Genomic DNA, 11,572 nt, shown 5'->3' with positions numbered 1-11,572 from the left:
TTATGCAAAAGTACAAAATATTTGAACAATTTTGTGGGTCACTGTATGATAAGTGATGATCTTTTATTGCTAAGGATGTTCACGATATATATATGTTCAATGTATGGATTCTATGAATGATGTGGAAGATACTAGTAAAGGGCTTCTAGCAATTGCCAGCATCAAAAGGAAAAGGGTTCTAGAAGGAACGAGCAAAAGCTAGGTCACGTGGTCACATGACCTACGACACTTTTAAGGCATACACTGTTTGCAAGGTAAAAACAATTCACCTGAGTATTCGAACCCATGACCACACCCCTGTTAGACTAATACCCTGACCACTGTTCCAGGTCTTTTGTCTTTGTATTCGATTGTGATCATTTGAGTGAAGCAGTTACGATTGCTTTATTGTTTGGATTTGTGAAGACTCCTTGTGATTGCCGTTTTTGGACTATTTGACACCCTCGCTACAAGCCTTACTGCCCTACGTCTCACTTTCGCCTTTTGATACTTCTCGGGTCGTTCTGAAAAATTACCCAAAGAAGTGAGTCAATTGTTTTGCCAAAATACCACCCATCCATCAAAACAAACGCATCAAGCGTCATCAGCAACTTACCAGCAACAGTTTGGTATCAACATCGTCCCGAGATTCCGCCATCTTGTCACCTAGTGTCGAAATGAGCAACCCGATTCCGAGTGTCGACATGGGACAGCAATTGCAGCAACTTCAGCAACTCCAACTAGATGGACCAACTCGTGCAGCTATCAGCATTCTTACCTCGTCGCTACAAGCTATGCAGCATGACGTCTCCACTATCAAACAGCTCCAGGAACAATATAATGAAGTCGTTGAGCAAAATAAGGCCCTGGCCGAGAAAAACTCTTCCCTTGAAGCTGAGGTCACTCGACTCCGACAGGCACTTGAAAAGGCCAAGACACCTGCTACTACCATGAATCCTACCGCCACAAAGCCTCCAACACTATCCGTTCCTCCTTCTACTGGTACTGCTGCTTCAACATGGGCTTCACTCACAGCGAAACACACACCTATTATGAAGCCACGCACCGTTCGTAAGATTGCAGCAGCTGCACGTCTCTTTTCTCAACCCGATCCAAATGCTGTCAAAGGCTTTGAATATGTGTACATCCCTCGCTCTCGACGTTTGACCTATCGTGAAGCACGTGCAAAACTTCGCACCCTTGGCATTGATACCTATCGTATCCTTGATATCACTTTCCCAGCCCGATCCACTATTGGTCTTTTGATCCATGCACAGTACCATGATGAGTTGATCCACACCCTTGCTCAAGCCAAAATTCGACCAATCAAGGATTTTGATCCCACAGACCCTGCTCATATTGCTGACCCCAAGCATGAACAGCTCAACGTTGAAGCACGTACAACCCTTGCCATGAATCTTCATCGTCAACGTTGCACTCGCGCTCTTCTTCGTATGCCCTACTATCTCGCTGTTAACGTTGGCAAGGCTTTTGTGGCTGATGGTATCATGGATCAAGACACACTCGAGGACACACTCAAGGATTGCGATGGTGCACCTGTTCCCCAAGATGATGATGACCGCGACAAGCCCACTTCCTCTTCGTCTTCGGCTATGGAGGAGGATGAACGTGAGCTGCTTGACTCTTACATCGGTGCCAATAAGGGATTATAATGAGTGATCATATGATCATTGATTATAATACCAACACCCAGTCCACTCCTTCAACAATACCGTCCACTCCTTCAACGTCACTCTCACTAGGCCTTTGGAATGCCACTGGTCTCAGCTCAACATCCATCCATGATCTCTTACGACACTGTCAATCTCTTTCACTTATCTTCATCACGGAGACATAGCTCCTCCCTCCTTCTCGTTTACACTCATCTTGGCAAGAATACCATCTTTATGGCACACCGGTCGAAGGCGAATATCGTGGATCTCAAGGCGTATCAGCATTGGTGGCACCCTCTTGTCCCTTTCCAGTGATGCAAATTCCAATCCACAACAAGTATGCCTTGGGTTTGCAATTAGGTCAATCGCTTCGTATCATATGCTTGTATCTACCACCCACCTTGGACTCATCCACTGTGTGTGATGTACTTGCAACGTTGCCTTTGACCCATGACACTATCCTTTGTGGCGACTTTAATGCAAGAATGGGTGACACTACAGGTGATCATGATACTAATACGCGGGGTACTTTGCTAAAGGAATGGTGTGAAGAACATGATTTTACTATCCTCAACAGCTTACTAGCACATGGTCAACCCACATTCCTCTCATGGCGCAATGGCAGAGAAATCAGCAGCATTGTGGATTACTTTCTCAGCAACTTCACCTTGAGCGACTCATCCATCACCATTCGCTCCGATTTATCACTCGGCTCAGACCACAAGCTCATGACACTTTCATTCAACTACACAGCACCACCACCTATCACCACCACCAATTCATCATCCAGTTGTCCACGTCGTCTATGGAACCTTTCTCGACTTCGTGAACCTGAGATTCGTGAATTGTACCAATCAACCTTTGCAACACAAACAGCTGAACTCAAAACACAACTTGAGGAATTGCGATCATCACCACCAACAACACGACCACCCATCGACAACATCAATGATCAACTCAACACAGTCATTTACACAGCACTCGACAAATCAGTTACACCACGACAACCACGCCCCAAGTATTGGAAGAAATTCTGGACCAAGGACTTGCAGGATTTAGCAGAGGCACGTGAACGGTGTTACAAGAGATGGCGAAGAGCAATTGGGATTGATAAAGTACAATGGTGGCAGCGTCACATTGAGGCTCAGGATCGTTTTCATCGCGCTTTACGCAAAGCAAAGAGGGAATCATGGAAAGTATTTTGCCAAAAGCTTGAACGGGGTGACTTTTCACAAGTGCTACATCGCATCAGTAGAATCACAGCACGACGTAAGAGTCAAGTTTGGTACACACATCCAGATGGCCCAGCAGCTGGTGCACAGGCAATGAGGGATCATTTGGCAGGAATTTATGCTGGAACCACTTTACCAACCATGCGACCACACCCACTCGACCATCAAGCACATCCTACACCACATGACCTTCTTAGTATGGATGCTGGTGATGGGGCATTATTGTTTCCCAGTGAAGACATCAAGACCATGATTACCACACTCCCTCGAAGAAAAGCCCCTGGTGCTGATCATTTGCGTGCCGAAATGATCATTCCATTACGTGACACGTTGGCTCCTCTTCTCTCTTTGTTGTTTGAAATTTGCTGTCAGTGGTCGTATACACCCTCTCTATGGCGCGTTGCTCAAGTGGTTCCTATATACAAGAAGGGTGATCCTACTTGCACAGCCAATTATCGTCCCATCTCGCTCACATCCATCATCCGCAAGCTCTTTGAAATCTGCCTCTCACCTGTTGTCTCTCATTTCTCGCCACCACTCGATATCGCTCAAGGAGGTTTCAGGCCACGGCGCAGTGCATTGGATCAAGCACTATGCCTCCATGATTTGATGAAAGAGTACAGCCATCGACACAGCCATCGCCCAGTTGTTGCTTTTCTCGATATCAAGTCAGCATATGATACAGTGGATCGGCGGATCATTTGGCAATCATTACTTTCAGTGACAGCTCCTTTCGCATTGGTATCTTTACTCGCTCACATGTTTGATGATGTCTCTATCACCGTTTTACTTGCTAATCATTGCTCTACACCCTTTCATCCAAGCACTGGTGTCCTTCAAGGTTCTGTCCTCAGCCCTCATCTCTACTCCATATACATCAACACGCTGCCTACACTCCTTCGGTCGGTCTCGCAATTGTACACCATCACCGTGCCATCCACTTCTCCTTCGCATCCACCTCCACCAACATCTACCACCACACATGGATTGCCTTATGGTCCCATTTTGGATACTGAATCATCACCAACCGCTACAGCTATCAATTGTCTCCTTTATGCCGACGACGTTGCTTTAGTTGGTTCCTGTTTGGAAGTACATCGTATGCTCAATCTAGCGCAAGAACACTCGTATACCCTTGGATATCGTTGGAGCCCATCAAAATGTGCCGTCCTCAATGCACCATCACCAACAGCATCCAACTATCACCCACTACGCCTCTATGAGCAAGACCTTCCTACAGTGGATGAATTCGTATACCTTGGTATTCCTTTTCAACGCACTGGTATTTCCACATCAGCCATCATCAAACATCGCACACCAGGCACCATTCTATCCATGTCACAACTTTCAGCTATTGGAGCTAATCGCTCTGGATTCTCGTTGCTTCTGTCAGCCCGTTTGTATGCTACTTTCGTTCGTCCCAAGCTTGAATACGGCCTCGCTATTGCAAAGCTTCAGCAAAAGGATTACAACGCTCTTGAAAAAGTACAAGCACGATGCTTGAGAATGATCATGGGAGCTCACAAAACAGCATCCACGATGGTACTACAACACATATGCAACTTGCCCAGCATGCGATTTCGAGCTGATACTTTGACCCTCCGTTATTGTGCACGCTACAATTGGCTACCTGATGATTGTCTTATCAAACAACTCTCTGCATCCCTCCCATTCTCAACGGTGCCAACACTACGATCACGCCGCATGGTTCAAGATTTTCCTTTTAACTCTGATCCACCACCTCGCATCACCACCTGGCTCAAAAATTATCGACAGCAACTGTTTGATACCTTTATTGCAAAGACGGATCGTACACTCATTCGTGCATGTCGCCCATCATTAAGGATTGATCCTATACTTCTGGTGCCTGCTTCTCGCCACGATCGTAGTCGTCTCATACGTTGGAGGATTGGATGGCTTCCTGGTCACCCAAAACCGTGTCCCTGTAACGATGGCAAAATGTCACGCAACCATGTCTTACGCTGTAGCCGCATACCATCCGATCTCTGGAACTCGCTACCTGTTCGCAACCATGACTCTGAACAACACGTCCTTGACTTCGCCCTCAACCAGCTGCCGCTCTCTCCTGAAGCCTCTTGTCCACGTTGGTGGCGTTCACTTTGCACCATTCTACAACACGTTGACATGCTCACCCATCCTGATGGCGATTTTACTGATGATCCTTTACCTGGTGACCTATGGGCTAGTGCCACACATCTACATGATTTACCTGATGAACTGGATTTCTGAGCTGAATGGTAGCCTCCCTCTCCCACTGCCAAAGCTATTTCGTGCACGTTGCGGAGATGGGACTACCTTCATGCAAAGTAATTCATAGTATTCTTGAACCGCTCTCCCCATCACATACCTTTTTTCTTCATTGTGTGCTAGAAGTTTTTTTGTCCAGGGTGATCTGTAATAATGTTCTATAGGACGCATACAAAGACACCATTAATAAACATATACATTTTCGACTGACCACTGTTCCATAAACCGAACAACCGGCAATGACACGATGTGTTGCTGGTTTTCCGCCCTCGCCTGCCCAATCGAGAAAAGCTCGGTCCTTCTTTTCTTTCGGTCCCGGATTGCCACGTGGGAACCGATCTTTCGGATTTTGCTGCCTTTATTTCTTTTCGCACTACACATTCATTCTTTTACTTATTTGACAGGTCCCTACACTTTCTGATGTTATATGCTTTACCCTTGTTATCTATGCACCCTTGTTATTCCATGATCTCTATTTAACACTAACACACAAAAGACAGGTCCCATGAAGACACCTTTATTATCATCACTATCCCCTTTACCTTTATTATCCATGTCATCCCAAAGGTCCCGAGCTATGTTATCATCATTTTGCTATCATCTATCTACTTTTCTTCTTTTGCTGAAGTTTTTTTCCATTGTTACGTATCATTACACGTGACAGCAGTTGTCAGTTCTTGTTTCCTGATTGTCCAGGGCTTGCCAAAAGAATTCAAGTAAAAGTATATCAAATGTACCTTCAAACTAATGCCGAAACAAGAAAGAAGTATCGAGGCTTTGAATAAGAGAAGTGACAAGAAGTTGTAAAATAGTTATGAAAAAGAAGTGTGTGAAAGTTATTATTACTGCATGGGCACTGAAAAGATACTTATATACTACAATATTACTACAGAGAAACAATACGAATGGGTGTGTGGAGAAAAGAAAAGTGTGGGAACAATAATGCAAGTGGTTGCTGTGGAGGTCAAGTTGCCATGGAACTAGAGGCCGCCGACTGAGAATCAAATTTGGAAGTGACTTGCGGAAGCCGACCAGGCTTGAAGCGGTATTTTGCACGCTTACCAGCTTCGCTTGCACCGACATTACCCCCTCCGAACTTGTTGCTCGTCATCGAGCAATGGAGGAATCGTGTTGCACATTTGTTCCAGCGAAGTCCAAAGAGTCATCAGGTTCGGTTGTTTGGCCCATAAGCTTATCCACGTCATCATCTTCAGGCACCAAATGCATACGAGCACGCCATTCAGCACGCGTCGTTCTTGGGTCAAACCATGGAGTCGAAGGCTCAGTGTCAAAGTTGACTTTTGCAAGGCGATCAGCATGTATCCATGAGTCCAATGGTTGTCCATGTACAGTCTCAAGCTTGTAAGTGCCAAAGTCGTTGTTCTTTGCCATGACAACATAGGGTCCTTTGAATCTTGGTTCTAATCCGTAACGGCCTTCATGCGTCAACTTCACGTAGTCACCGATATCAAAGTCCACAATATTGAGAGCCTTATCCCATCGTTCTTTATCCTTCTGACCAATGACTTGCATACGTTTGGTTGCTGTAGCGCGTATTTGATTGACTTTCTCCAATTCTTGAGCAGTAAGTTCAGCCATAGCACGAGGGTCTTTGAGCACATCATCTGATATATAGGGTCGTAGAGCATCACCAGGCAATACAGGGTCACGTCCATACGTCATGAAGAAGGGGCTGTAACCAGTTGTGCTGTTGGTCCTGATACGACAAGCAAACAATGCAGCATCCAGATAATCATCCCAAAGGTGGAGAGCACCATTCACATACTTACGCAACATGGTCTTCAACGTGCCATTCAACCGTTCACACTTTCCATTGGTTCGTGGGTGAAAAGCGGATGTCAACTTGTGATTGATATTAACACGTTTTGTATAGTGTGCGAGGACTTTGCTTGTAAAGCTTGATCCACGATCCTTAAGTATCTCCTTGGGACATCCAAACCTCATTACAATCTCCTCATACAAAAAGTCAGCTACAGCTTTGGCAGATGCAACATCAACAGCTCTTGCGATCGGATAGTTCGTGGTGTAGTCAACGGCTACTAAGATCCAGCGATTCCCATGTACAGTCTTCGGCAATTCTCCTATGAAGTCGAAATGCCATCTTGCGAATGCTTCTGGAACCTCCAACGGGTGCATGGGATCATGATGTGCACTATCTTTTCGGCTATTCATTTGACACTCTTGACATCTTGACAACCAATCTTGAATATCGGCCTTCATGCTTGGCCACCAATATCGAGTACGCATCAAATCAAACACCGTTTTTCCACCAGCATGCCCAAAGCCATCATGGAATGTTTTCACCTTGTCAGCACGATACACAAATGGCAAATACAATAACGCACCTCTTGGATACTTGTATCATCACCTCGCTTCGTCTTGATCCTTCGATACACCTTACCATTGTGCACAACAAAATGCTCCTTCTCTTGATCCATGAAATCAGACACATCCTTGGCCAAATCCTTTGCTCTCGATGCATAATAGAGTGGCCAATCTTGGCGATGTTCTTGAGGTAATGTGTTCATGGTTGCGTACAAGAATTGTGGTTCCAACATGTTATCTCCAGCCTCTGCATCATATGCCTTACGTGATAAAGCATCCGGTACGCTGTTGTCCTTTCCCGGCTTATACAAGATCTCTGGACCAAACAATTCGAGCTCGTTCATCCATCGCACTAGTCTTGGTGTCGGCTTGACTTGTGATCGAAGGTATTTCAAAGAGTTGTGATCCGTATACACTTGATATTGACGGCCTTCTAAAAAGCAGCGCCAAGTCCTCAAGGCATGCAATATGGCTAATAGCTCACGCTCCTGAGTAGGATAATTTCGCTCTTCAGAAGATAACTTGTGCGACTCAAATGCTAAAGGGTGCCAGGTACCACGATCATCTTGTTGCAATAATACTGCACCAACACCAACGTCTGAAGCGTCACATTCTACCCGATAGGACTTGTTTGGATCCGGTGCACGCAACACAGGGGCACTTGTTAATCAATCCTTGATAACGTCAAAGCTTGTTTGACATGCTGCTGTCCAAGTAATTGCTCTTCTTTTGGGGCCTGTGCCTTTGGTTAGATCGGTGAGTGGTGTGGCAATACTTGCAAATGATGGAATGAACCGCCTATAATGTTGAGCTAAGCCGATAAACTGACGAACTTCTTGTACATTCGTAGGTGGCTCCCATTCTTGTATCGCCTTCAATTTTCCTTCAGCTGGCCTTGTACCATCACCTGAAACTCTGAATCCCAAGAATTCAACTTCTTTTTGACCAAAGTGGCACTTGGATACATTGGCATACAACTTGGCCTCACGAAGCTTATCAAGTACCTTTCTCACATGTTGCACATGCTCCTCCAATGACTTGCTGAAGATTAGTATATCATCCAGATACACAAGTGCAAAGCGATCCACATAGTCACCAAGTACTCGGTTCATCAATCCTTGGAAAGTTGGCGGGCATTGCAAAGTCCAAATGGTAACACCAAGAATGAGTATTGTCCATAACGCGTATTGAATGCGGTTTTAGGTACATCCTCGTTCTTGATCCTTATTTGATGATAGCCCGATTTCAGGTCCAAACTTGTGAAGTAAGTAGCACCTTGAAGACGTTCCAAACACTCGTCAATACATGGGAGAGGGTGTTGGTTGCGTATGGTGACCTTGTTCAAAGCACGGTAATCGATACACATCCTCATACTACCATCCTTTTTCTTGACGAACAACACCGGGGCTCCCCATGGCGACACGCTAGGCTTGATCAATCCCAGCTTGAGTAATTCATCCAACTGCCTCCTTAATTCGTCCAACTCTAATGGCGACATCTTGAAGGGTGGCCTTGCTATGGGTTTTGCGTCTCCAGTGTCAATCACGTGCTCTATCTCTCTTGTGGGTGGCAAACCAGGTAAGTCTTCACGAAAAACGTCCTTATACTCATTCACCAATTTTTCCATAAAGGATGGGATATTCCTTGATCGAATGTCGGATTCCAGCAAATGCAGCATACACATAACATCGGGATCCCTTCTACGCACGGCTTTGCCTACTTGCTTATGCGACAACAAGTAACGAACACCAGAGTTACCCAAGTATCTTTCGGGTTCGAGTTCATGATCCTTGCCATCAACAACAATCGTACAGATATCAGTCTTCCAATCAACATATGGTGTGTATCCTGCCAGCCAATTTCTTCCAAGAATTACGTCGAATTTGGTGTCCAATATATATGCCTCGGTCTTCATGTCACAGCCTGCCATCACAAATGGGAACACCACTTTCTTGGAAATCGCCAATCGATGCCCGCCAGCAGTTTCAACATCGCGCGTAGATACATCCATGCTTACCAAATCCTTACACAACCTCGATGATACATAGCTTGCGCTAGCACCTGTATCAATCAGAGCCAAGAACTTCTTGTTCTTCATCCTGCCACCATACAAAGGTAACGATCCACCAGCATAAGAATTCAATTCTTCTAAATGACAACCGTCTTGTTGCAGCTTTTTCTCCTCGATGAGAGCGACATGAACAGCATCATCATCGTGTTGGCTACCCTCAGCTGCTTCCTCCAACTTATCCTTTGCCTCGCCTATTGGAGTATCACCAGCCAACCCACTGGAAGATCATTTGCACCTTGATCCAGAACAGCCCCACGATCCTCCAGCGACCAATTTTCTTCATGTTGAGGGGGTGGTTCATGATAGCACACACGTAATCCCCTACTTACGCATGTGCTTGTTGAAAATCCTGCTTCGTACCTTGTGCTTGGCCATTATCGTGACCAATCCTTTGTCGACATTCTCGGCGATAATGACCCATTTTCCGCAATGGAAACAACGTACACGAGAACGATCACGTGGTGCAGGAGCTACTGTATCCAACTCCATTGGCGTGGGTCCTTGAGATACATGCGTGTTGCGATGATTGTTGTGGAATCCAAATTGACCAAAGGGACGAGGATTGTGTACAGCACGTGCAACAAATTGTGCAGCTTCGTATGATTCCGCCAACTCGTATGCTTTGTGAAGAGTATCAGGCTTGTTAATCAATAGGTACAACTTAACTTGATACTTCAAGCCATTGGTGAATACAAAAAGTGCATCCTTGACATCCATCTCCGGCAACTCAAGCATTGTGTCTCGGAATACACGCACATACGAAGATACTGTTGAACGCTGTTGCAACTCCTGGAGCTTTTGTCGAGCCAATTGTTCAGCATTCTCTGGTTTGAATTCGGTACGGGAGGCATCGCAAAATTGATCCCAATCACATGGCGTAGCAACATTGATATCACCTTCCAGTTGACGCCACCACGTGACAGCACCATCTCTGAGCAGCGATACAGCAAACAATACCCGTTGATCGCCATCATGGATTTGCACCAAATCACAGTATTTTCCTACTGTATACAACCAAGCTTCCACCTTTCGAGGATTACGCTCACCATCAAAGGTATCCGGTTTGACGGGACGCAAAGCTGACAAAATACTACGATGATTACCTTGATCGACGTTGTGCATGATCTCGTCTTCCTGCTGTTGTTGGCGTTGCATCAACTGCTCCAACGACCTCATCATTGTCATCAAGGCTTGTTGTTCAAATGTCATATTGTCTGTATCCATGGTTACAGGTAAGTGTTGAAAAAGATGTTGTTATATAGTTGTTTTTGTTGTGTTTTGTTGTATGTTGTTGTCAATAAAGTTGAAGTCGAGTAATCAAATATTCAATGGTTGAGATGATCGAGCATCAGCTACCAGTTGTCAGTTCTTGTTTCCTAGTTGTCTCAGGGCTTGCCAAAAAGAGAATTCAAGTAAAAGTATATCAAATGTGCCTTCAAACTAATGCCGAAACAAGAAAGAAGTATCGAGGAAGCTTTGAATAAAGAGAAGTGACAAGAAGTTGTAAAATAGTTATGAAAAAAAAGTGTGTGAAAGTTATTATTACTGCATGGGCACTGAAAAGATACTGATATACTACAATATTACTACAGAGAAACAATACGAATGGGTGTGTGGAGAAAAGAAAAGTGTAGGAACAATAATGCAAGTGGTTGCTGTGGAGGTCAAGTTGCCATGGAACTAGAGGCCGCCGACTGAGAATCAAATTTGGAAGTGACTTGCGGAGGCCGACCAGGCTTGAAGCGGTATTTTGCACGCTTACCAGCTTCGCTTGCACCGACACAATTCCTTCATTTTCATGCGTGATGAGCCTGCCAAAGCAACAATGTCTCCGTAACCACGCCCCTCTAGGGAAATTTAACTACTCTACAGGTATTTTACAGTATTCAGGATGTGTGAGCACAGCATACGGCATCTCTAGTATCCTCCTACAGCAAGTAGCATTGGTTTAACTTTGTCCCATGATATCTCGTAATCACAATGGAGTTGAGAGCTCAAATCGC

The 11,572-nt window shown here is 45.1% G+C and overlaps 2 protein-coding genes across 2 annotated transcripts; both read left to right on the top strand.

Moving 5' to 3' along the window:
- Positions 1–656: 656 nt before the first annotated feature.
- O0I10_012939 (uncharacterized protein) lies at positions 657–1,652 on the top strand (the record flags this gene model as incomplete). The annotated part of the gene is made up of 1 exon (XM_058492820.1): positions 657–1,652. One exon carries the CDS (start codon positions 657–659, stop codon positions 1,650–1,652), a length of 996 nt encoding a protein of 331 aa, XP_058336417.1.
- A 314-nt stretch (positions 1,653–1,966) lies between these two features.
- O0I10_012938 (uncharacterized protein) lies at positions 1,967–5,134 on the top strand (the record flags this gene model as incomplete). The annotated part of the gene is made up of 1 exon (XM_058492819.1): positions 1,967–5,134. The coding sequence occupies one exon, from the start codon at positions 1,967–1,969 to the stop codon at positions 5,132–5,134; it is 3,168 nt and encodes a 1,055-aa protein (XP_058336416.1).
- Positions 5,135–11,572: the final 6,438 nt, after the last annotated feature.

This window comes from Lichtheimia ornata (genome assembly GCF_029851405.1).
Source record: "Lichtheimia ornata isolate CBS 291.66 chromosome Unknown scaffold00182, whole genome shotgun sequence".
Lineage (NCBI taxonomy): Eukaryota > Fungi > Mucoromycota > Mucoromycetes > Mucorales > Lichtheimiaceae > Lichtheimia > Lichtheimia ornata.
Note: the sequence above shows the minus strand (reverse complement) of the source record. Positions and strands in the feature narration are given on the sequence as shown.